At 46.4% G+C, this 25,250-nt stretch overlaps 1 protein-coding gene across 1 annotated transcript in view; it reads right to left on the minus strand.

The window, feature by feature from the left end:
* LOC144174186 (uncharacterized) overlaps positions 1-25,250 on the minus strand; it is a 115,886-nt gene that overhangs the window by 23,990 nt on the left and 66,646 nt on the right. Inside the window, exons 8-56 of the mRNA XM_077702703.1 lie at positions 24,493-24,567; positions 21,620-21,679; positions 13,419-13,475; positions 13,275-13,334; positions 13,131-13,190; positions 12,987-13,046; positions 12,839-12,898; positions 12,698-12,754; positions 12,554-12,613; positions 12,406-12,465; positions 12,265-12,321; positions 12,124-12,180; positions 11,980-12,039; positions 11,836-11,895; positions 11,695-11,751; positions 11,551-11,610; positions 11,403-11,462; positions 11,262-11,318; positions 11,120-11,173; positions 10,967-11,017; positions 10,818-10,868; positions 10,676-10,729; positions 10,523-10,573; positions 10,374-10,424; positions 10,232-10,285; positions 10,079-10,129; positions 9,930-9,980; positions 9,788-9,841; positions 9,635-9,685; positions 9,490-9,540; positions 9,349-9,405; positions 9,207-9,260; positions 9,054-9,119; positions 8,905-8,955; positions 2,461-2,508; positions 2,309-2,356; positions 2,170-2,220; positions 1,898-2,081; positions 1,766-1,807; positions 1,630-1,677; positions 1,494-1,541; positions 1,352-1,405; positions 1,222-1,269; positions 1,092-1,139; positions 962-1,009; positions 820-873; positions 690-737; positions 548-619; positions 406-459 (exon numbers count right to left, since the gene is read on the minus strand). Of these exons, the coding sequence (XP_077558829.1) occupies positions 406-459; positions 548-619; positions 690-737; positions 820-873; positions 962-1,009; positions 1,092-1,139; positions 1,222-1,269; positions 1,352-1,405; positions 1,494-1,541; positions 1,630-1,677; positions 1,766-1,807; positions 1,898-2,081; positions 2,170-2,220; positions 2,309-2,356; positions 2,461-2,508; positions 8,905-8,955; positions 9,054-9,119; positions 9,207-9,260; positions 9,349-9,405; positions 9,490-9,540; positions 9,635-9,685; positions 9,788-9,841; positions 9,930-9,980; positions 10,079-10,129; positions 10,232-10,285; positions 10,374-10,424; positions 10,523-10,573; positions 10,676-10,729; positions 10,818-10,868; positions 10,967-11,017; positions 11,120-11,173; positions 11,262-11,318; positions 11,403-11,462; positions 11,551-11,610; positions 11,695-11,751; positions 11,836-11,895; positions 11,980-12,039; positions 12,124-12,180; positions 12,265-12,321; positions 12,406-12,465; positions 12,554-12,613; positions 12,698-12,754; positions 12,839-12,898; positions 12,987-13,046; positions 13,131-13,190; positions 13,275-13,334; positions 13,419-13,475; positions 21,620-21,679; positions 24,493-24,567 (2,824 nt within the window). The remainder of the gene's footprint in view (positions 1-405; positions 460-547; positions 620-689; positions 738-819; positions 874-961; positions 1,010-1,091; positions 1,140-1,221; positions 1,270-1,351; positions 1,406-1,493; positions 1,542-1,629; positions 1,678-1,765; positions 1,808-1,897; positions 2,082-2,169; positions 2,221-2,308; positions 2,357-2,460; positions 2,509-8,904; positions 8,956-9,053; positions 9,120-9,206; positions 9,261-9,348; positions 9,406-9,489; positions 9,541-9,634; positions 9,686-9,787; positions 9,842-9,929; positions 9,981-10,078; positions 10,130-10,231; positions 10,286-10,373; positions 10,425-10,522; positions 10,574-10,675; positions 10,730-10,817; positions 10,869-10,966; positions 11,018-11,119; positions 11,174-11,261; positions 11,319-11,402; positions 11,463-11,550; positions 11,611-11,694; positions 11,752-11,835; positions 11,896-11,979; positions 12,040-12,123; positions 12,181-12,264; positions 12,322-12,405; positions 12,466-12,553; positions 12,614-12,697; positions 12,755-12,838; positions 12,899-12,986; positions 13,047-13,130; positions 13,191-13,274; positions 13,335-13,418; positions 13,476-21,619; positions 21,680-24,492; positions 24,568-25,250) is intronic.

A 25,250-nucleotide genomic window follows, 5' to 3' on the forward strand; every position in this document is an offset into this window, starting at 1 on the left:
GTAACCCCAATATCCATAACTTGATCTACCTTTTGTACTGCACAGGAATTTAAAAGACCTGGATACTACCTTTTTTTGTTAGTAAATTGTACATGAAAACATTTCATTAGATTTAAGCTCATTAGCCACTGAGCACAACAAAACACAATCTTATGGAGGTCAGACTGCACTACTGTGGTGTCATTAACACACTTGACTGGGCACTACAAAACACAATCATCCACATAAAGTCTCAATGTAGATTTCAAACCCAGTGGAAAATCATTGATAAAAATAAAAAAAGATGATGCTACAGGGGTGCCAAAACCTGAATCAAATACAAATGTTGCAGGTCAGTGCAACAGATTTGAGCCTGTGCAACAGATTTCAGAAGTAAACATTTAAAAGAGCAAGCCAGTCTCCTACCTGGGCTTGTTGCTCTGGGAACACCTGATGATGTCGTTACAGGGGTGGTAAAACCTGCATCGGATGCAAATGCTGAGCAGTGAATATGTGCAAGAGACTTCAACAAAAAGCGTTTGGAAGCTAGAGCAACCAGGCCTCCTACCTGAGCCTGTGGCTGTGGGGCCACCTGATGATGTCGTTACAGGGGTGGTAAAACCTGCATTGGATGCAATTGCTGCGCAGTGAATATGTGCAAGAGATTTCAACAAAGAGCGTTTGGAAGCTAGAGCAACCAGGCCTCATACCTGAGCCTGTGGGGCCACATGATGATGTCATTACAGGGGTGGTAAAACCTGCATTGGATGCAATTGCTGATATATGTGCAAGAGATTTCAACAAAGAGCGTTTGGAAGCTAGAGCAACCAGGCCTCATACCTGAGCCTGTGGCTGTGGGGCCGCCTGATGATGTCGTTACAGGGGTGGTAAAACCTGCATCGGATGCAAATGCTGAGCAGTGAATATGTGCAAGAGATTTCAACAAAGAGCGTTTGGAAGCTAGAGCAACCAGGCCTCATACCTGAGCCTGTGGGGCCACATGATGATGTCGTTACAGGGGTGGTAAAACCTGCATCGGATGCAATTGCTGATATATGTGCAAGAGATTTCAACAAAGAGCGTTTGGAAGCTAGAGCAACCAGGCCTCATACCTGAGCCTGTGGGGCCACATGATGATGTCATTACAGGGGTGGTAAAACCTGCATCGGATGCAATTGCTGATATATGTGCAAGAGATTTCAACAAAGAGCGTTTGGAAGCTAGAGCAACCAGGCCTCATACCTGAGCCTGTGGGGCCACATGATGATGTCATTACAGGGGTGGTAAAACCTGCATTGGATGCAATTGCTGATATATGTGCAAGAGATTTCAACAAAGAGCGTTTGGAAGCTAGAGCAACCAGGCCTCATACCTGAGCCTGTGGCTGTGGGGCCGCCTGATGATGTCGTTACAGGGGTGGTAAAACCTGCATCGGATGCAAATGCTGAGCAGTGAATATGTGCAAGAGATTTCAACAAAGAGCGTTTGGAAGCTAGAGCAACCAGGCCTCATACCTGAGCCTGTGGGGCCACATGATGATGTCATTACAGGGGTGGTAAAACCTGCATTGGATGCAATTGCTGAGCAGTGAATATGTGCAAGAGATTTCAAAAAAGAGCGATTGGAAGCTGGAGCAACCAGGCCTCATACCTGAGCCTGTGGGGCCACCTGATGATGTCGTTACAGGGGTGGTAAAACCTGCATGGGATGCAAATGCTGAGCAGTGAATATGTGCAAGAGAATTCAAGAAAAAGCGTTTGGAATCTACAGCAACCAGGCCTCATACCTGTGGGGCCACCTGATGATGTCGTTACAGGGGTGGTAAAACCTGCATCGGATGCAAATGCTGGGCAGTGAATATATATGCAAGAGATTTCAACAAAGAGCGTTTGGAAGCTAGAGCAACCAGGCCTCATACCTGAGCCTGTGGGGCCACATGATGATGTCGTTACAGGGGTGGTAAAACCTGCATCGGATGCAAATGCTGAGCAGTGAATATGTGCAAGAGATTTCAACAAAGAGCGTTTGGAAGCTAGAGCAACCAGGCCTCATACCTGAGCCTGTGGGGCCACATGATGATGTCGTTACAGGGGTGGTAAAACCTGCATCGGATGCAAATGCTGAGCAGTGAATATATGCAAGAGATTTCAATAAAGAGCGTTTGGAAGCTAGAGCAACCAGGCCTCATACCTGAGCCTGTGGCTGTGGCGCCACATGATGTCGTTACAGGGGTGGTAAAACCTGCATCGGATGCAAATGCTGAGCAGTGAATATGTGCAAGAGATTTCAACAAAGAGCGTTTGGAAGCTCGAGCAACCAGGCCTCATACCTGTGGCTGTGGGGCCACCTGATGATGTCGTTACAGGGGTGCCAAAACCTGAATCAAATGCAAATGTTCAGTAGCGAGTCGGTATAACAGACTTGAGTTGTATGTGCAACAAATTTCGAATAGACATTTAAAAGAGCAAGCAGGAGTCTTACCTGAACTTGTTGCTCCCGAGCTACATGATGTTACAGAGGTGCCAAAACCTGGATCGAATGCAAATGTTGAGTAGAGTGCCAAAGGAACAGATTTGAGTCTGCCAGAGGTTTCAATAATAAGCATTTAAAAGAACAAGTCGGACATTCACTAAATATGTCGCTCCAGGGCCACATGTTACAGGGGTGCCAAAACCTGGATCGTATGCAAATATTCGGTAGTGAGTTGGTGCAACAGCTTTCAGTTAGCCCTAGAGGTTTTAATAATGAGAATTTAAAAGAGCAAGCTAGCCTTCTTCTACCTGGACTTGTTGCTCTAAGATCACATGATGATGCTGTTACAGGGGTGACAAAATGCAAATGTTGAGCAGTGATTAAGTTCAAGAGATTTCCACAAAAAGCATTTGAAATAGCAAGTAATAATAACCATTTATTACAGGGGTGCCAAACCTACACAGAATGCAAAACAGCGGGCCATTCTCCTACCTAAACTTTTCGCTCCAGGGTCACATGATGGCGTTACAGGGGTACCAAAACTTGGATCGAATGCAAATATTGAGTAGTGAGTCAGTGCAACAGCTTCAAGTTTACACAAGATGCTTCAATATTGCTTTAAACGAGCAAGCCAGCCTCCCAGACAACACACATATTCAGGACATCCTCAAATGGTACAAACGTCTTCACTTTTCCTTCAACATCCTCAGGATGTCCTCAGTCTCTTTCCCTCCAAATGTACTCGAAAGGTTCTTTAACTGTTGTATTCAGCATGTCCTCAAATATTCGCTGTAAGGTTGTTTCATAGGCACCGTCCTGTGTCCTTAGGAAGAGAGATTTTAATTTTAGCGTTCTTTCTAAGCTATGTCAGTGCATTTTACAATTTCGACCGTTATAGCATTTGACTTTCTGTATTTATAAGGCGGTATATAATGCTTTCACGGGTCATTCAGCTGAAGAAAACATTGACCGTATGCCTGCTCGCATCACTGCTCGCTTCTGCAGCCCCTACCACAAAACTGCCTCTCCCCTCACAACGCCCACATCTCGTGCTCTTCCCCTCCTGTCTCGGTCCTCTGCCAGACAAGTCAGCACCTGCATGTGTTAAGGGCGCCAACCATGTCGCAACAATAAACGAATACAATATATTCATTTTTCTCTCCAGTCGACAATAAATGCAATTCGGGTTTGCTGAATTCAATTTTCCCACATTCTCACTGCTGGTGCGCGACCTGTTACTGCTTGGTTTTGCGCTCAAGCCACAAGCTCAAAGATCAAGCACGAACCCTCTTTTGTATTTTGTGGTTAAAATATTGTTGTGATAGCATAAAGTACTCCAATGAGTATTTTCGATTAAAGAATAGTGCTAGTATCAGTTGATTAGGAGTGGGGATTGATCGATTAACTTTTACATTAATCGATTAATGCTTTAGCTGCGATTATTTTTCTGACCGGTTAATCGGCTGAAGTCATGTGAGCAAACTAAAACAAGAGTGCCGAGTTGAAATTCTGCGCAAGCACGTCAAGGATCATATTCGCATTCAAATAACCCGCCTTATGTCACAACAGGAAACGGTGCAAGTATTATCCAATATTACATTGATGAGAACTGCAAAGTGATAGCCAAGACAGATGGAAAATGATTATTCCTAACACAGTCGAACCCCGCTACAACGAACGCCGCTTCAACGAAATTTCCGCTTCAATGAAATATTTCCAATTCCCCGTCAGCTAGCCATAGAAGTCAATGCAACAAAGTCCTCGCCACAACGAACAATTTGTCAGGCTTGCTTTCGCTTCAAGAAAATTTTCGATGATTTGGGCTGGGTTTGAACAATTATTTTACAATAAAATAAGCATAGCGACAGCTGTCTGTAACTGCATACATTCAGGACGCTTAGTTTCATCAAAAACATGGGCGGTGCGCCCACACCGCCACCCAAAACAAAACAAAAACTCATAGGCGGACGCCATTGTTTTATGGTGATAACGATGTGGCTGGCCGTCTTTACACGAGGCGCAGGCCTGTTAGCCAATCTACAGTGGCTAGAAGATTCTAGCCACTGTAGCCAATCCATATCCAGCTGAAATCGCACGAACATAGTGCCAGTATATTCTAGGCACTATAGCACGAATGTGCCCCGCTGCTGGCGCGGCGCTGTCATGTATGCGTTGTGAGCAGCTGTCATTGCCGTTTTCCTTCTACCATTCTTCATAGCCAAGAGCAAAAATCATGTTTGCGTGTTTGGTCTTGAAGCCAAGTCATCCTATCTTAGTCGCAAGCGCGCGGTCATGTTAAAAGCAAGCGCGCACGTCTAGGCTGCCAAGGTCAGTAGCTGCCGTGCCCTGTCGGAGGGTAAGATAACGGCACTGCTCCTTAGAGCACTGCACGGGCCCGGGCCGCCTGAAGTCGATTTTCGACGGGCCCGGGCTCAATTCCACGGGCCCGGGCCGGGCTCGGGCTCCGGCTTGAATTCATAGGCACGGCCGTTAATAGGTCCGACTTGAAATGTAGAAAAGAGCATCAAAATGAATATTCTAGGTTTATTTTTGCGCGCTTATTGCTGTTAGTTGTACGCATTGTTTTAAAAACTTGTTTTGCTAGGTCTGATGGCCACCATACTGCAATTTTAATGACGTTTCTTGTATTGCCTCAAGATTTTATATTTTGGTGTATAACATACCAAAGATACGATTACAAGGAATGCCCAAGAGGGGAAGGAATTAATTCAGATATCCTGGAGCTGTGCACCTATGCATCTACGTATGTACACGTGTGTTTTAGATGTCGCACCAATCAAAATGCGGCTGCCGTAGCCGGGAATCAAACACGTATGCCAGAGAAACACCACCGCTTACCGACCACTGCAGGTGAAGTATTTCAACGGGTGTACATACTCGTTGATTCAAATTCGGATAAAAAAACTTCAGCATTACGAACTTGTGGCCGAGACAACCACGTGAAGTTGCCAAGAGTCTGGTAATCAAAGGTGATGGTGTCTCTCGTCTAAGAATACGAGGTAATATTACGCCGATGGGGCGGGAACGGCAGACGGTGAAAGCTAAACTACGTGCACTTTTAAACCCGTATTTTTTGCGTTCAGTTCATGACGTGCTTGTACAGACCAGATGCTCCGTCTGATTGCCCGGAATATAATAAATAAACTTTCTTCAGCGTTAAAGACCTGGCCTGGTCACACACGCGCGGGCCCTCTCTAGGCCAAAAAATAAATCACCGGGCCGGCTGGGCCGGGCCTGGGCTTGAGTTGGCATGCCCGGGCCGGGCTCGGGCCAGGCTCACTTATGAATGCCCGGGCCCTGGCCGGGCTCGGGCTAGGTGTTACGGGCCCGGGTCGGGCTTGGGCTTCGCGAAGCGGGCTCGGGCCTTAAAATCAGGCCCGTGCAGTGCTCTACTGCTTTTGTCACAAGCGAGAAGGGGGCTTCCGACGGCCTAGCAGCTATCTGCAAGTAATCAGCTCGGTGGACACGCCTTGTTGTACAGCAATCCGCTCTTTCCAGCCCCTACAGGTGGCGGTGAGGAAAACGGCAATGGCGGATGAGACGGTGATTGGGCCTTCATAGCAGCATGTGCGCCAGCATCAATAGTGGCCTACAACACCGTAGTTCCGCTTGCAACAACTACTTTCTTAAAAAATAAACACATGCATACGTTGCTGATTGCGAGACAACATTCGATTCGTTTCAGGGTGTCTACTGCGGCGTAAAAAGCGGTGCGTGCGAGGCAATTCTCTATGCATGGCTCGGGCCGCTCTGAAAGGGTTTGAGAACAATCTGGCATCATTGGGCAAACACTGTGCAACGCCAAGTTTTGGAACATTATTGCAGTGTACGTTCGTCATCAGACTGCACCAACGTTGGACTGCACATTTTACTTCGGGCGTGTTCATTTTCGTGTGTACATACTAAGCAGAAGCCCATGCGCACCATGTGCGGGCGATATGTGCATGCGTATTGCGGTGTTTTGCTCAGGTGTTGTGACTTTGGGCAGTAAAACCGCGAAGACGAGGCTCCTATTACATCGTATCAAGTGGTATACAAATGAACGGGTTAGCATTACATATAAAAAAAAATTGTAAGCCTACGTGTGATGTTGAAGCGTACATGAAAATACAGGCAGTACTTTACAGGTTCGCTTTTGGCTTGTGGTAATTCATTTAAGAGAGATGAAATTACGTTATGTTGATTTGACTGCCGGTAAGATTTCTAAGTGCGTCAATGCTTATTACCAAAACGAAAACGGGGCCTACCAAATGCATTCAAGAGCTCGCATTGGAACTACCAGACCCAGTTACTACATTGTGATTGCTAAAGCATCTTTCTTTGACATAATTATTTATGTATGCAGTCATTAACCAATAAACGCATCCCCACATTTGCTTCTCGCCTTCGCGTGCAAAAAGTTTTCATTTGTTTCTTTATTGAAAATAAAAGCAAGCGGATTGGACAGCATCTCCTGCTTAGATGTTTGAAAGCAGTGGAATTGAGCCACTTATAAGGAAAGATCGGTTGACACATTATGCGGCAGTGAATGTAAATAGTATCCGAAAAAGACGATCCCAAGGTACGTTATACAAAGAGCCTACAAAATCGGCGCCCTCACAGCAAAGAAAGATTAAATGTAGCAGCCATAATTCAGTAAGAATAATTTAGGCACCACGTACGCACGGGTGGGCCCGAAAGACATCTGTTTGTCTCCGCAGCCGACGCCGATATGTCCCAAGCCTCTCTCATTTACCTGCAGTTTCTATACCTTCAAGAAAGTTGAGAGAATATAAATGCTCGTTCAACCAATATTGCCCGATTATTTACACGGCATTGTCGATTACTATGCTTGCGATTACGATTTTCCTTTAGCTTCTGCAAGGCCGCGCGGGTGCCACTCTGCCAGAGCGACCGGTCCACCGATCACAGTCTCCCGGCTTCGGACAAATTCCGCGCGGTGTCACTAGCGTCGCTGGAAAGAGCGAATACGTTTTGCGCCTGCATTTCTTCACCCCCCTCCGTAACGCATTCTTTGGGTGTAGTGAAAAAACAGATAACCATTGGTATGTTTGTTATCCGAATAAACATGACGTTATTGTGCATCACTCCTTTTTGTAAGCATTGTATTATGCTGCCAATGATGCGGAAACATACGGTGCTATTTTTCTGGCCTTTCCGTGGTGTGTTGGGGCAGATTTCACCTCAACAAATTTTAGCTTCAACGAAATTTTTCGCACGTCCCGTCAATTTCGTTGTAGCGGGATTCGACTGTACAAATATATATACATGGTACAAAAAACTGCGAGCCGGTACTCACAGAGCTTTACTGTAGCATAAATTAACTCTGGCGTTAAGTAAACCACGATTAATTGGTGCCCCCTGCTATTAGGGAGTGCATATGATCCTGATTCAATAAATAGTACGAATGCCTAACATGGTGACAAGCATTCCGGCCGCAACAGAGCTAGGACAATGACCTGCTTACTCTTATATTTTTATTTTCTAAATACCTTTTCCTTTACAAACCAACGCAATCGATTAATCGATAAATTAACCAATAAAGCCTGTCATTGAATCGGGCTAAAATTTGAATCGACGCCCAGCCCTAGTATTGATGTTTTACTTCAAATGTGCCTTATGTCGCCTTTTTGCTGATTGATGTTTACAGGCATGAAGTATGTGACCATAACTAGTAGTTTAGAAATGTTCTGCGCATGTAAGCGCCAAGAATTCATTTATCTTTTGGCCAGGTGGCTGAATCAAGGGGCAGACGGAGAAGCAGACAGACCAAAATGTTGGTGTTTGAAGAACCACTGTCTTTTAAAGCTGAATTGAACACATTTCAGCAACGACCTCGAAACGATCTTTGATAAACGTCCTGGCTGCTGTTCCCCCCTTTTCAAGCGGTTACAGTAAACAAAACCCGAAGTACATCGCAGTGATTCAGTAGTGACACCAGTTCCAACCCTCCTGTGCCTTGCAACACTTACCAAAGCACTAGTATATGCAGCGGAACGGAACAATCCCACAACGCCCGCATTTTGGCCACCGCAACTCGGCCAATGGACAGGCCCCTGTGGCGCGCCGCCATCTGTACGCACTCAAGAGAAGCAAGCGGGGCGGCGAACAGGATCTGGTCACGCTGCCGGGCGCAGTGTCAACACCTAAATACTCGTACACCGTGGGCGTACGCTCCTGTGTAGCATACGCCCAACAAAATATGTCTAGCATCTTTTGAGGACATAAAGCTGAGGTCCTCAGGACTTCCTAACGTGCTTAAAATGTCCTTAGGATGTACTTCTGTTGCTTGGGTTGGACAAGTTGATCTGAGAACACAAGATGATGCCATTACAGGGGTGGGAAAACCTCGATTGAACGCAAGTGTTGAGCAGTGAATATGTGCAAGAGATTTCCACAAAAAGCACTTAGAACAGCAAGCAGGCAACCTACCTAAACTTGTTGCTCCGGGCCCACATGTTGATGTTAGAGGGGTGCCAAAACCTGGATTGAATCCAAATTTTTAGTGAGTCAGTGCAAGACTAGAGTCTCTGCAGAGGTTTCAATAACTAGCATTCATACAAAGCGATGCAGTCTCCTACCTAAACTCGTTGTTCCAGGGCCACATGATGTCGTTACCGGGATGCCAAAACCTCGATAGAATGCAACTGTTAGTAGTGAGTCGATGCAACAGATTTGAGTTTGCACAGTACGTCTCAACAAAGAGAACCTAAAAAAGCAAAGCAGTCTTTTACCTGGACTTGTTGCTGTGGGACCACATGGTAATGTCGCTACAGTGGTGGTAAAATCTGCATTGAATGGAAATGTTGAGCAGTGAGTATGTATGTGCAACAGACTTCAACAATAAGCATTTGAAACAGTAAGCAGGTCTCATACCTGAGCTTGTTGCTATGGGACCACATGATGTAGCTACAGGGGTGCCGAATCGAAAGCCTGAATCAAATGCAAATTTTGAGCAGTGGGTGTGTGCAACTGACTTCAACAATAAGCATTTGAAAGAGCAAGCAGGTCTCATACCTGAACTTGTTGCTGTGGGACGACATGATGTCGTTACAGGGGTGCCAAAACCTGAATTGAATCCAAATTTTTAGTGAGTGCAAAATTAGAGTCACTGGAGAGGTTTCAATAATTGGCATTTATAAAAAGCAATCCAGTCTCCTACCTAAACTTGTTGTTCCAGGGCCACATGATGTCGTTACCGGGATGCCAAAACCTGGATAGAATGCAACTGTCAGTAGTGCGTCGGTGCAACAGATTTGAGTTTGCACAGTAGGTCTCAATAAAGAGAACCTAAAAAAGCAAAGCAGTCTTTTACCTGGACTTGTTGCTCTGGGACCACATGGTGATGTCGCTACAGTGGTGGTAAAACCTGCATTGAATGAAAATGTTGAGCAGTGAGTATGTATGTGCAGCAGACTTCAACAATAGGCATTTGAAACAGCAAGCAGGTCTCGTACCTGAGCTTGTTGCTGTGGGACGACATGATGTCGTTACAGGGGTGCCAAAACCTGAATTGAATCCAAATTTTTAATGAGTCAGTGCAAGATTAGAGTCACTGGAGAGGTTTCAATAAATGTCATTTATAAAAAGCAATCCAGTCTCCTACCTAAACTTGTTGTTCCAGGGCCACATGATGTCGTTACCGCGATGCCAACACCTGGATAGAATGCAACTGTTAGTAGTGCGTCGGTGCTACAGATTTGAGTTTGCACAGTAGGTCTCAATAAAGAGAACCTAAAAAAGCAAAGCAGTCTTTTACCTGGACTTGTTGCTCTGGGACCACATGGTGATGTCGCTACAGTGGTGGTAAAACCTGCATTGAATGAAAATGTTGAGCAGTGAGTATGTATGTGCAACAGACTTCAACAATAGGCATTTGAAACAGCAAGCAGGTATCATACCTGAGCTTGTTGCAGTGGGACGACATGATGTCGTTACAGGGGTGCCAAAACCTGAATTGAATCCGAATTTTTAATGAGTCAGTGCAAGATTAGAGTCACTGGAGAGGTTTCAATAATTGTCATTTATAAAAAGCAATCCAGTCTCCTACCTAAACTTGTTGTTCCAGGGCCACATGATGTCGTTACCGCGATGCCAACACCTGGATAGAATGCAACTGTTAGTAGTGCGTCGGTGCTACAGATTTGAGTTTGCACAGTAGGTCTCAATAAAGAGAACCTAAAAAAGCAAAGCAGTCTTTTACCTGGACTTGTTGCTCTGGGACCACATGGTGATGTCGCTACAGTGGTGGTAAAACCTGCATTGCATGAAAATATTGAGCAGTGAGTATGTATGTGCAACAGACTCCAACAATAAGCATTTGAAACAGCAAGCAGGTCTCATACCTGAGCTTGTTGCTGTGGGACGACATGATGTCGTTACAGGGGTGCCAAAACCTGAATTGAATCCAAATTTTCAGTGAGTCAGTGGAAGATTAGAGTCTCTGGAGAGGTTTCAATAATTGGCATTTATAAAAAGCAATCCACTCTCCTACCTAAACTTGTTGTTCCAGGGCCACATGATGTCGTTACCGGGATGCCAAAACCTGGATAGAATGCAACTGTTAGTAGTGCGTTGGTGCAACAGATTTGAGTTTGCACAGTAGGTCTCAATAAAGAGAACCTAAAAAAGCAAAGCAGTCTTTTACCTGGACTTGTTGCTGTGGGACCACATGGTGATGTCGCTACAGTGGTGGTAAAACCTGCATTGAATGGAAATGTTGAGCAGTGAGTATGTATGTGCAAAAGACTTCAACAATAAGCATTTGAAACAGCAAGCAGGTCTCGTACCTGAGCTTGTTGCTGTGGGACCACATGATGTCGTTACAGGGGTGCCGAATCGAAAGCCTGAATCAAATGCAAATGTTGAGCAGTGGGTGTGTGCAACAGACTTCAACAATAAGCATTTGAAACAGCAAGCAGGTCTCGTACCTGAGCTTGTTGCTCCGGGGTCACATGATGATGTCGTTACAGGGGTGCCGAATCCAAAGCCTGAATCAAATGCAAGTTTTGAGCAGTGGGTGCATGTGAGCAACAGACTTCAACAATAAGCATTTGAAACAGCAAGCAGGTCTCATACCTGAGCTTGTTGCTCCGGGGTCACATGATGATGTCGTTACAGGGGTGCCGAATCGAAAGCCTGAATCAAATGCAAGTTTTGAGCAGTGGGTGTGTGCAACAGACTTCAACAATAAGCATTTGAAACTGCAAGCAGGTCTCGTACCTGAGCTTGTTGCTGTGGGACCACATGATGTCGTGACAGGGGTGCCGAATCGAAAGCCTGAATCAAATGCAAATTTTGAGCAGTGGGTGTGTGCAACAGACTTCAACAATAAGCATTTGAAACAGCAAGCAGGTCTCATACCTGAGCTTGTTGCTCCGGGGTCACATAATGATGTCGTTACAGGGGTGCCGAATCGAAAGCCTGAATCAAATGCAAGTTTTGAGCAGTGGGTGTGTGCAACAGACTTCAACAATAAGCATTTGAAACAGCAAGCAGGTCTCGTACCTGAGCTTGTTGCTCCGGGGTCACATGATGATGTCGTTACAGGGGTGCCGAATCGAAAGCCTGAATCAAATGCAAGTTTTGAGCAGTGGGTGTGCGCAACACACTTCAACAATAAGCATTTTAAACAGCAAGCAGGTCTCATACCTGAGCTTGTTGCTGTCGGACCACATGATGTCGTTACAGGGGTGCCGAATCGAAAGCCTGAATCAAATGCAAATTTTGAGCAGTGGGTGTGTGCAACAGACTTCAACAATAAGCATTTGAAACAGCAAGCAGGTCTCGTACCTGAGCTTGTTGCTGTGGGACCACATGATGTCGTGACAGGGGTGCCGAATCGAAAGCCTGAATCAAATGCAAATGTTGAGCAGTGGGTGTGTGCAACAGACTTCAACAATAAGCATTTGAAACAGCAAGCAGGTCTCGTACCTGAGCTTGTTGCTCCAGGGTCACATGATGATGTCGTTACAGGGGTGCCGAATCCAAAGCCTGAATCAAATGCAAGTTTTGAGCAGTGGGTGCATGTGAGCTACAGACTTCAACAATAAGCATTTGAAACAGCAAGCAGGTCTCATACCTGAGCTTGTTGCTCCGGGGTCACATGATGATGTCGTTACAGGGGTGCCGAATCGAAAGCCTGAATCAAATGCAAGTTTTGAGCAGTGGGTGTGTGCAACAGACTTCAACAATAAGCATTTGAAACAGCAAGCAGGTCTCGTACCTGAGCTTGTTGCTGTGGGACCACATGATGTCGTTACAGGGGTGCCGAATCGAAAGCCTGAATCAAATGCAAATGTTGAGCAGTGGGTGTGTGCAACAGACTTCAACAATAAGCATTTGAAACAGCAAGCAGGTCTCGTACCTGAGTTTGTTGCTCCGGGGTCACATGATGATGTCGTTACAGGGGTGCCGAATACAAAGCCTGAATCAAATGCAAGTTTTGAGCAGTGGGTGCATGTGAGCAACAGACTTCAACAATAAGCATTTGAAACAGCAAGCAGGTCTCATACCTGAGCTTGTTGCTCCGGGGTCACATGATGATGTCGTTACAGGGGTGCCGAATCGAAAGCCTGAATCAAATGCAAGTTTTGAGCAGTGGGTGTGTGCAACAGACTTCAACAATAAGCATTTGAAACAGCAAGCAGGTCTCATACCTGAGCTTGTTGCTCCGGGGTCACATAATGATGTTGTTACAGGGGTGCCGAATCGAAAGCCTGAATCAAATGCAAGTTTTGAGCAGTGGGTGTGTGCAACAGACTTCAACAATAAGCATTTGAAACAGCAAGCAGGTCTCGTACCTGAGCTTGTTGCTCCGGGGTCACATGATGATGTCGTTACAGGGGTGCCGAATCGAAAGCCTGAATCAAATGCAAGTTTTGAGCAGTGGGTGTGCGCAACACACTTCAACAATAAGCATTTGAAACAGCAAGCAGGTCTCATACCTGAGCTTGTTGCTGTCGGACCACATGATGTCGTTACAGGGGTGCCGAATCGAAAGCCTGAATCAAATGAAAATTTTGAGCAGTGGGTGTGTGCAACAGACTTCAACAATAAGCATTTGAAACAGCAAGCAGGTCTCATACATGAGCTTGTTGCTCCGGGGTCACATGATGTTGTTACAGGGGTGCCGAATTGAAAGCCTAAATCGAATGCAAACCTTGAGCAGTATGTGCAACAAATTTCAACAATAGGCTTTGTGCCCTGGTGTTTCAAGCACGACCGCAGCGCCACCGAACAGTGGCGCCAGCAGTAATCGGATGTTGGTCAGCCCGAAGGAGCCACAGCACCGGGCATAGATTCCACAGTCGCTGCGAAAACGTCGAGCTAGTAAAGCATATTTCTGTGCACTGCTGAGTCTATGGCTCCCACAACATTTTCAAAGAACGCTGCGAGCAGGCTAGGGTACTGCGAATATTCGAAACTTTCGAATATCGAAGCGAATAATATCATATTTGATCCGACCTTCGAATCGAATAGGACTATTCGAAAAGTTAGAATATTTTAGAAGTATTTTGAAGTCCATGTTAACACATGAAAGAAATAAAACCACGTATTTAACGAGATACCCTACGGTAGAAAAAAAAAAAAAGGTTATTTTTATTTGTGAAATTACCTTCCCGGCCGCGGCGGCCGCTTTTCTGATGGAGGCGAAAAGCAAAAACGCCCGTGTGTTCGAGATTTCGGCGCACGTTAAAGATCCCCAGGTGGTCAAAATTAATCCGGAGCCCTCCACTACGGCGCGCCTCATCGCCTGCGTTGCGTCGGCGCGTTAAACCCTACAATCAATCAATCAATCAATTTGTGAAATTACCCTCGCCCCCTTCAGTCTATTGCATGGTGACGGCCGCAGCAAAGGCTGCAGAAGACAGGCAACACGCCCGCCCTAAAGTCTGATTCGCTGGTTCCGAAACACGCGGATTATGGGCTCGTTGATTTCAAATTATGCTGCTGAAAACTTCCGAGCTCTTTTCAAAATCTCTGCATTTCAAGCGGGCATAGTACTGCGCACAACGCGTAGCCGAAAAGAACAAACGCAAATGCCGAGCCAATGTCACCACTGCAAGTCAATGAAGTCACAAGCACAAGCATGCACTGGAGGTACATACAGTACCAGAGCTCCGAAGGCATGCCCAAACAACGTACCGTACCCTAACAGCCCTAATGATACCCATAGAGTTTCTTAATATACTATATATTTTAGGAAAGTCTATGACCATGCCACCCTACCCCGGCCCTAGTATCGGTAGGGTGACTAGAATGGGAAGGTGTGATGACCGGCCAGAAAATCTGGCCCCCGTTCGCATGAATGCCGCGCGGCGGCGCTGTCGTCAGGGGTGCCGTCAGCTCGCGCGCCTCTGCCACAACCACGACCCTGCGGGGCCGCGTTACTGAGCTGTAATAATTTTAGCTGATACCGCCGTTCCTTGGACAAGGCAAGGCTTGTGCTATGCTACCTCTAACATGGGGTTTGCGACACGGCTAAGCACAGCCGAGTTTTACGCTGCCAGAAAGCAAACAGACGTTTGAGAAATACCGCATTAAAGCTGAGCGGGAGCTTATCAATGGTACAGTGCTTTTTTGCAGGGTTTATGTGAAATATTGCTTTTTTTTTCTTCGAGGTGAGCGCTATATTAACTGCTGCGATCATGCGGCACGTTTATTCTTGCCACTCGTTTTTTTTTTGTTGTTGTTGCTGCTGTTGGTAGTGGTGGTGGGCGTAATTACGCACGAAAAGAGATAACTTCGTTTACACTTGCCAAATAAACATGAAATTATGCCATACGTTGTAATGCAATGTCCTCGAGTCATTTCATTCTCAATGTAGTTCGAAAACCAAACAAACAGATGCAACATGTTCCTGGGCGAGCAAACTTTATTGCGTGAAGCAGAATGCAGTTCTGCTGCTTCTTTCACGTTACGCCTTTATTTTATTTTTCCTTTGCTCTCTGGTCGTTTTATAATCAAAATGCAAATAAAATGAAAGATGTGTAGCACGCAATAAGCAGTGCTGCTTCAGCTGTAACATTGTTTGTAGTTGTACCACGTACTATTTAGTCGCGGTAAGATACTACAGTCAAAACTCGATCTAACGAACAAATTCTTTTCCCCCGCAGGTGCCTATATGGCATAATGCTTTTATGAACTCGAACTAACGAAATAGATTCCCCCCACTCTCGATTTAATGAAGTATTTCAAGCAATAGATCAATCTAATAAGAAGAAATTTTGAATGGGTCCGGACAGAACACCACGAAGATGATTGTGCCACGTAAGAAAAAGGAGGCATATATTTTTGTTTTAACGGAACTTTACAAATTACTCGAGAATCCCGTGGTGCATGGCGTCCTGGCCAGCACGCTTTCCACAATCTTGAAGGCAAATGACGCCATCATCCATGCCACTTCTGAAAATGCCTTGAAGAAAAATAATCTCAAGGACACGTATATCCTGCACGAGAAGCTGGAGGAAGCCCTGTTTACGTGGTTCGAGGATGTGACAGCCCAGAACGGTCCGATCAGCGAGGAGGTGGTACAGCAGAAAGCGCTGTGTTTCACGTGACTTCTGGGGTGCGATGACTTCAAGGCAAGCCCCAGCTGGCTCATTATTTTCACCGCCACTTTTAGTGCATCACTAAATTATCGTCAAGCGAGCGCACCACAATTACGATCTCATGGTAGCTGATGGGATGCGACTCCCTTTACAGATGGAATTTATGAAATAAACTGCTTGTAAAATTGCAGTGCCGATTTTAGCAAGTTCTCGATTTAACGAAATAATTCGCGGTTCTCGGTGACTGCATTAGATGGGGTTTTAAGTGAATGACATACTAGAACTACTTATCGCGCGCCAAAGTGTTTTGCGCAAACAGCCCAATTGTCCTGAAGCGTCTTGTCGGACCTTGGAATAGCACGCGACCACTTCAAAAACAGGCGTTGACGAGCCGGCGCACGGAAGATGGGCACTTTTACGGAAGGTTTGTATCCGGAATCGCATTCTAGCACGAAACACCTCCTCTGAGTTTTTCTTTTGAAGTTGAAGACATATTCGCCACCGCACAGCAGTGCAGTCATACATGAAACATATATATGCAGTAATCTGCAGCAAAACACACGGTGACATTCCGCGCCCAGGCGCTGCCACAGAGGACTGGCTTTCCCCCGTGGAAACACTGACGGCGCCCCCGATGACAGCGCTCTGTTTTGCCCTAGCGGCAGGCACGCGCCGGGGGAACACCTGCTCTGCGGAGAAGGTGCCGCGGTCATCACACCTTCCCATTCTAGCCACCCTAGCATCGCTAACAAAGAAAGACTAGGTTTGGATAGTTTTGACCGTTGTTTTGACTTGTGATGGGTTCAAATTTGGATGCGAGTGTACATGTTGCCAACCAGAATTCTTCAATATATGCCAGTTGCGAAAGTCCGCTTCAGAATCTGGGCGGCACGCGCCCTTTGCTCTGTTGAAGCTAAGGTATGGTGTACTAGAATGTAGAGGTGTGTCGTCCGGGGAGAACACCAAAGGAACGCGAGGGTCCTTTTTGTGATGAAAAAGTGAAACATCCCCCTCACGAGGGACACGATCAAATGCAGAGCATTTCCGGGGGTGCACGACGTTAAGTAGTTTGCGTTACGTTAATGTTGTTGCACTTGTGGCAACTGCTGACGAGAGAGCGCTCGTCAGCAGTAAAGGGGGACTCGAGTAAATGCGTCGCATAGGGGGTGGGTGTATTGCGTTAACGTTTAGTGTTTGGGGAGTTGGTGGTAGTGAATGCATTGTATCAGCAGCTTCTTGACGCAATTTGAATGAGTCAAGGATATAAGGCGCGTTCGTAGCCTCCCATTCTGTGTCGGCTTTGTGGCGCAGTGGGTAGAGCACCATGTACATTGCGTTCCGCCCGCAGGGTCAAGGGACCGAAACCAGGCGCCGGATAGTATTTTTTTTTATATAGTGTAGGGGGAGGGGTGCGGACTACGACTACGGACGTCAACGCGGGTGACATCGTGAGTTACTGAAATGCTCTGCATTTAAAATTGTAGATGGCGCTGGCTGCAACAGGAGTTCCCAGGAGACGGCCCGCCGGCGCCGTGCCGCTTGGTGTGCCTGCTTGCTGTGCGGGTTGGTAACAGATGACACGCGGACTCCTTTTCACTTTGATTGTTCCGAAGAGTGCTATTTCCCGTTGTTTGACATGTTTTACGAAACGTGATGCAATAAAATGGAGAAACAAGACTATTTATTGTTATAAATGAATAAAAATGGTCACAGGCGATGTAACAGACGATACTCTCACCTCTGTTTATTGTCGTCTGCGGCTGCGTATCTGTGTCGTCGTTCTGATGCAAGAAACTTACAGCCGTTTCGCCCATCGTTTTATCATTGGACATTCAACATAGTGTGTGAAAAAAGTCTAAAAGGAATGTGATTTGTGCATGCAATGATGGAGAGGCGTCGGGATAAGAGGGACAACTTTTGCTTTGTGCCGCTCTGCAACAGCGGACTGCGATCATGCAACGAGAAAAGGTCGCTTTTTCGGGTGTCTGTGGAGCCCAATCGCCGTGAATTGGGGTCCAGGAATATGCGATTTTTCGAGCCTTGGCTGGCGCCTCGCAGGTGTTGTGAAATTTCCCCTCCTCCCCCCCCCCCCCCCCCCCCTCCCCCCCCTCCCCCCCCCCCCCCCCCCCAAATTCCCCTACCCAAGACTAGCAACCAACCGTGCAACGCGCCACAGCTACCGCACATGCGAATCCGTCATGATATCCGTGCCATACTCTTGAAACGCGACAACAAAAATAAGGCCTCCGGAAATTGCCGTACTCGCTCTCCGGCGCTCGCCCTGTCTCGCAGCCCGAACTCTCACTCCCTGCCTCGCGGTTCAAAGTTTCATCCTGCCACCGCTTCCTGCCTTTGCATATTATTTTCTCTCCCCGTTCCACTTTTAACTTCTCCTCCTGCGTCCTCATCTCTTGCCTACTTTTCTTACAGCACAACCCGCGCTAATCAAGCACTCCGCCAGCACCCGGTCGACGCGTACGCTATCGGCGCCCGTTGACAATCGAGTACAGCAATTTCACGACGCCTTACTTCGTTGCCGGGCTCGCGTACTCACAACGCCCGTAGTCGGGCCGCGAGGCGGTTATCCCTACATTGAAACGCCTCACTTCGTTGCCGGGCTCGCGTACTCAACGCCCCTAGTCGGGCCGCGAGGCGGTTATCCCTACATTGAAACTCAGTCAAAGCAATATTCTAGGCAAGTCGCTCAAGATTAGTGCATAGTTCGTGAAATGCAAAGAAAATGGTTCAGAAAGCACGGCACTGCATTTTAACGGCACCCACCAGAATTACCAGAACGCTCGATCAGAGCTCGTACAGCGAGCAGCGAGCAACCAGCGACCGCTGCGCCCGCCGCTGCCGCCAGGGGCGCTGCTTACAACAGGAGTTCCTCAGCAGGAATTTTCATCGCAAAAGGGACCCCCCTCCCCGGCCCCGAACGACACACCTTTCCCTTCTAGTACACTGTAGCTGAGGGGAAAGTGTACGGGCGTGCCCTAAGGGACAAAAACTGAACTTCATAAAACTATTACTCAATCACAATTATTTTGTAAAATAAGCTTGCTTTTTAAGTTAGAAGACATTTATTAAAACCAATGCATTTGATTCATCCACACTGCCTCGTGACATTCGCCTTTGGAATGATCTGCCTGATAACATTGCCACCATATCTAACCCAGAAACATTTTGCCGTCAGCTACTCGCGCTTTACACTACTTAAAGCTATTTAAAAAATTTTGTGTAATGCCTATTGCCAGGATATGCATCTATGTTGCGTTTTTTTCCCCCCTTTTTTTTTTCTCGAACAAATTGTGTGCTTTTTCGCTCCGTTAACGGCCACGAGTGTTCATGCACGGTAAAAATGTGATCAGTGTACTTTGAAATATGTATAACGCGTTTATATCTTGTTGTTACGATGTTCCTGTCTAAAATTTATGCTTTGTATTGTTATTACGTTTTCAAATGTCCCCCTTACTCTATGCCCTCCAATGGGGCTTTTAAGGATTGTATGAATAAATAAAGTAAAATTTACTTATGTATTCATGCTTTTTCTGTTTATGACTTGCAGCAGCAGCAACAAGCACTTGAGTAGTGCTTCAACTTTCTTCCAACAGACGACAGGCTAGTCAACTTGCCCCGTGCTTGCCCCAGCACAGGGGGGCAAACGGAAGACCGGCTTTTGATACATGGGGCCTATGGGGAGTTCCGCAACTGGTATATATATCCAGTAGCTCTGGTTGCCAACAAGTTGCCAACACATTGCCAACATGTTACCGACCCACGCGCGTACATGATGCCAACACGTCTTCGTTCAAATTGGTCGCGTTTATTTAACACGGTGGTATAGACTTTCAATGATGAAAATTTCAAAGAAAAAACGAACCTGCGTAATTGAGTGAACACGGTAACGTCGAAGCTCTCTCTGGACAACATAAAAGAAGCTGATAGCTTAGTGGCTGTGGATATTCGGTCAAGCAACCAGTCAAATGCTGTCGGAGCCTTTCATGTTTTGTTCTGCACTTGCGAACGTGCTCGGCGCATGTGTCTGTCGCCACAAGTTCTCAACTACGGGAAAAACAATGCTTTGGTAGGGAGCGCTGTCTGCTCAATTGTGCGCATGGCTGAACTAGATAGACAGCAACATGCTCTTGGAAGGCAGGTTGCACGTGCGCTATATATGTGGTTTCCCAACTTTCATTCTAACGTTCATCTCAATAAATTTCACAATGAGAAGCCTGATGGATATTTCTGGTTGTCACACTTTTATAGGAAAAATATAGTTGATACGAGAGCTAGCAAAGCTTATTGTAACGAGATCATGTAGTTCATTCGATAAATTTTCGTCGCCTGACCTTGGCGTCCCAGGTATTCCCTTCGATTCAAAAACATTTGCTTCGTTTCGAAATTATTCGAATGAGGTAAGGATTTGATTCGTATTCGCTTTGAAGTGAAAAATCACTATTTGCACATGCCTAACAATTTTTTCTCTCAGTGCTCTTCAAATGAAGCAGAAGGCAACAGCGATGAATCCGCGCTGTGCGACGTGCTATGTAAACAACCCCGATCGACTTCCAGCCGTAAACATTTGTTATGCTGTTTTGTGACCCGGCAATTTTGTTTCTGTGCACGTCCGCTATTAGCTTCAGTGGAGAGCTGTGACAGCCAGTGTACGCCGGAATGCACATCCACAACGTGATCTTCGTCTTGAATAAAAACGGCGTGCCAGCATACAGACCAGAAATCTTTCCTGCCTACCCCGGTATTTTAGTATTACGTTTCACTGATGCTTTACCACTACATGTGTTTGATTTTTCTTATGTATTCTGGTGCTCATCGCTGGTTACCCCTTCCTACGTGTACGTGCGGAGCTCCTGCCAGTGCGGCAATGGCGCTGCTTTGACGCAGATATCGCAACAATAGACTAACATTTTGTTGACTCAGACAGAAGAAACACTTGCGCTAATACCGGTGCTAAAAGTGGGCAGTAGCTTCCTGGTGTTCACAGTTATGAGTTGACGAACATAGCAACTGCATCAGCATGTTTACATGAGCCGTGGCACCCGCCATTGCACGCTCAACTTGCCCTGACTGTTTCGCTTGGATTCGGTGAAGTCTTAATAAAATGCAGTGATGCAAGAGCTGCGCGTTAACAACAGAACTCACAACTATTCACTGAACCTGCCCTTAACTAAAAGTTGTAGCCCACACCTGTTCTGTGCCCAACGCCGTTGCTGGAAACATTGGACGGCTGCGTTGCACTCGCTAGCTCCTCCCAGACGATGTGTTGCTGGTTAGCCCATCTTGCGGTTTTCTTATAAAAAAAAGTGCCAGTATTTTCATCTCTCTGTAACCGTTAAAATAAACCCGCTAGTTTGAGCAATCACTCATCGCACCATAGCGCCGGCAGTGTGGGGACGGCAAGCCCATAAGCATTTGAAAGAGCAAGCACGTCTTACACCTGAGCTTGTTGGGTACACATATGATGATGCCATTACAGATGTACCAAATTGAAAGCCTGAATCGAATGCAAATGCTGAGCAGTGAATATGTGCAAGAGATTTCAACAATGCATTTGGAAGAGCAAGCAGGTCTCATACCTGAGCTTGTTGATGCGGGACCACATGATGATGTCGTTACAGGGGTGCCGAATCGAACACCTGAATTAAATGCAAATGTTTAGCAGTGGGTATGTGCCACAGATTTCAACAATAAGTATTTTAAACAGCAAGCAGGTCTGAAACCTGAGCTTGTTGCTACACAAGCATCAAAACCTGGATCAAATGTAACTGTGGGCATACTACCAGTAAAGTAGAGGAGCATTTGAACATAATAACCTGGGGTTTTTACTCTTATTACTTACACTACTTACAGCCGAAAGACAGCCTACATTGGGCAGCCTAAGCTCCTGCAAAGTGTATGCTGATCACTCCGAGTGGAAGCGATAACTCTCACTGCACAGGCGTTTATTTCATGGGCAACAACAATAAAAAACTCTCCACTATACACCTAGCCCATGTCAGTGACGACTCTTATGACGCGGTTGCACAGCCTCCTTGGTAGTGTCTTCGCAGGAGGCCCAATGCACCACAGTCCCTCAGGGTCTTCATTTCCGCCAAGGACCCTTCGCTTAGCTAGGTGAAGCACTTACAGATGCTCTAGATAAAGATGCGCGCCAGCTTCGCGTGCAGCAGACAAAGCTGACAGACTATGGCTTATTTTCTGCAAATAAGTAGTAGTAGCCCCACCTAGCTTGCACGTGAAAAAAATGTTTTGAGCTCTGTTTCGTCTTTTTATTTCACAAACCGCATAGAACAATTATTGGTTAAGGGATTTTCTTGGAACTTGGATATTATTATAAATGGACTAGACTGTAATCGAATGTACTGAATTACGTGACCAAGAAATGTCTAACTCGATTTACTGAAGTTCTCGATTTAACAAATTTGTGACTCCCCTCAACATTGTTAAATCGAGTTTTGACATAATAGATTTCAACTAGTATATGAATTTGAAATAGTAAGCAGGTGTTGTACCTGAACTACTTGCTGCGGAGCTGTGCAATGATCTTGTTACGGGGACACCAAAAGCTAGACCAGGCAAAACTGTTGGGCAGCGTGCAAGTGCTCCAGACTTCACAAACAATCACTTGACGTGAAAGAAGGCCTACTACCTCGGCTCGTAGCTGTGGGACTACCGTATTTACACGATTGTAGGTCGACCCTTTTTTTCAAATTTGACAATCCAAGGTTGGGGGGTCGACTTAGAATCGAAATCAACCGTCTACCGCTAGTCACGGCAAGAGAAACGAGAACTCAGGGCTGCTGCGAGGTAGGGACACCTTTGCACCCTCGTTCCCATGGTTATGGTCGTAAGTGTGAACCGCATGGGGCGTTTCTGCTCGCGAAAATGCGCCGCTGACAGTGCAGCTAATGCCACCCGCGTGCGCTACGCGATCGGCGGCGGCAACATGGCGGCGTCACCAGCCGCGAAGAGGTCCGCGTAGCTCCAGCGACCGCTCCTAACCGCTCTTTAAGATATCACTGAAGGCACAAACGAAGGCGTTTGTGCAGGATAGGAGCTGATAATATGGTCGAAAACGACACTATAAAGCATCATCCGCGCCGCTAGGGAAAGCGCCAATCAAATATCCGCCACCGTGGTAAGCCTAAACGTCTCCGGCGGCGCCAGCCGGCTGTCCCAAGCGCTTTCAAACTGCCGGCTTGAAGAGCGCGCCTCCCCATTGGGGCAAGTCGTCAGGCTTCTCCCACTGCCGCTCCCGACACGCGCGAATCGCGTGAAAAAACACTCTATGAGGTTCGGCCTTACAAGCAGTAGAAGCTGCCGCGCGCACGGAGTCGTTGATGGGGGCATCAAAAAGTCACCCGCGCACGAATCGCGTGCAAAAACGCGTCAAGAAGCGTTTTATTCGTATAAAAAAAATAATAATAATCATTAGCGAATCCCTTGATTCAATGCACGGCGCTAACGTAGCCGCCATGTTTGTTTTGGTATCGCGCCGCAGTGGCCGCTGCCGGTTGCTTCGATGGTTGTCATCTCGCAGCGAATGTATTTTTCCCGCTCAACCTACAGCGCATTGTTATTCCGGGTGCTTATACAAAAGCTTTTCTTTTTTAACATCTACCGCGCTTACCACGAGCGCACGGCTCTTGTGGAGAGCCGCCGTGTGGGTTACGGAAGAGCTTTTCTTTGTGATACGATTTTCTACGCGGCGCTCGCATTTTTTTTTTTTTTTTTTGAGAGATGTAATTTTTGGGGGTCGACCTACATTCGAGTCGACTTACAATCGTGTAAATACGGTATGTGGTGGTGTGGTTAGGGTGCACCACAAACTGTTCAAGAATGCACAAGTGCTCCACCTCTTAAAAATAACCACTTGAAATGTAAAAAACCAGTCTTGCTCACCAAGAAAATGGTAGCTGGTCCCAGCTAAAACAAGCTGGAACCAACTACCATTTTCTCTTGGGCCTTGAACATCTTGAAGTAGCGCAAGATTGACACGGACACAAGAACGAAGTAGAAAGACCACAGTGCTGTAATCTGTCTATCTTTCATCTTCTTGAGTTCGCGTTGAGTTTGCACTAGTTCACGATGTTGAAGAACCACTATCAACTAGCTCAATTGTCAATACTTGAACAGGCCTTGTACCTGAGGCTCTAGAGTCATGTGGTGGTGCCATTACATGTGCATTAGAGGTGCCATTACATGTGCATTAGAAGTACCAGCTGACCCACGTGTCAAGCGCAGTGCGTAAGTGCACCAAATTGTAACAATAAGCGATTGAAATGGTGGAAGAATCTTGCACTTGATCACATGTTAATGTAGAGCTGAGAGGTAATGTTGCAATGGCGGCACCAACAACTGAACCAGCCTTAACAGCTGTCTATGCAGTTCAGCAGTGTCTACCCAGTCTGTGATGAACAATGAGTGATGTTGCAAGCAAGTCACGTACCTGAATATGTTGCTGTGGAGTCGCATGATGTTACAGGGGCACTATAACTGTTAGGAGCTGCACCAGTGCCGAGACCTGAAATGACAGCAGAAAAGAAAAGAAAAGAAAAAAGGCTGTCTATCAGCTTGCTCTACTGCAAATGTTGTCGAAAGATAACTTCCGGTCGCCCATGCAACATAACGCTATGCTCTCCCCTCCTCTCACCCATCAGCCCTTCCCTTCCCCTCTCAATCCTCCCATGGTTAATGCAATGCAGATTTTCTCAATTCGATTTCCCCATGATGATGATGATGACGCTTAGCGGATTCCCCTTTGTAACAGGGTGGCGTTGCACAGCGAGCTCAGTCATAATGCCACTGTACAATCACCTCACACACGCACACACACACTCAAAAAAAAAAACTTTATGAAATTTTTGCGCTGGTCTGACTTCGATGTTCGCCTGTCTTCCCAGACTGTTCTCTGCTCTTTTCCCACCAACATTCTAACTTTCTCTCGCTTACCTATACTGCTGTCCGATTCCCTTTTCCGTTAACCTTAAAGACAAGGGTTTCCGGAGGCTGGATGTCTTCCTCACTGAGGGCTGGATGGATACCTTTGCACTCTGTTACAATATGTCGAGTGGTTTCTGACTGCCTGCCACAACCTGTGCACAGTTCTTCATGTACCGGCTCGCGGATAAGAGTCTATTTTTTTTTTTGCGAGAGTTCGCCTTACGGCATAACAGTTATATGTACAACATCACATTTGTTTCACGC

This window comes from Haemaphysalis longicornis, unplaced genomic scaffold (assembly GCF_048455015.1).
Source record: "Haemaphysalis longicornis isolate Haplotype H1 unplaced genomic scaffold, Haemaphysalis longicornis Haplotype H1 scaffold_3, whole genome shotgun sequence".
NCBI lineage: Eukaryota > Metazoa > Arthropoda > Arachnida > Ixodida > Ixodidae > Haemaphysalis > Haemaphysalis longicornis.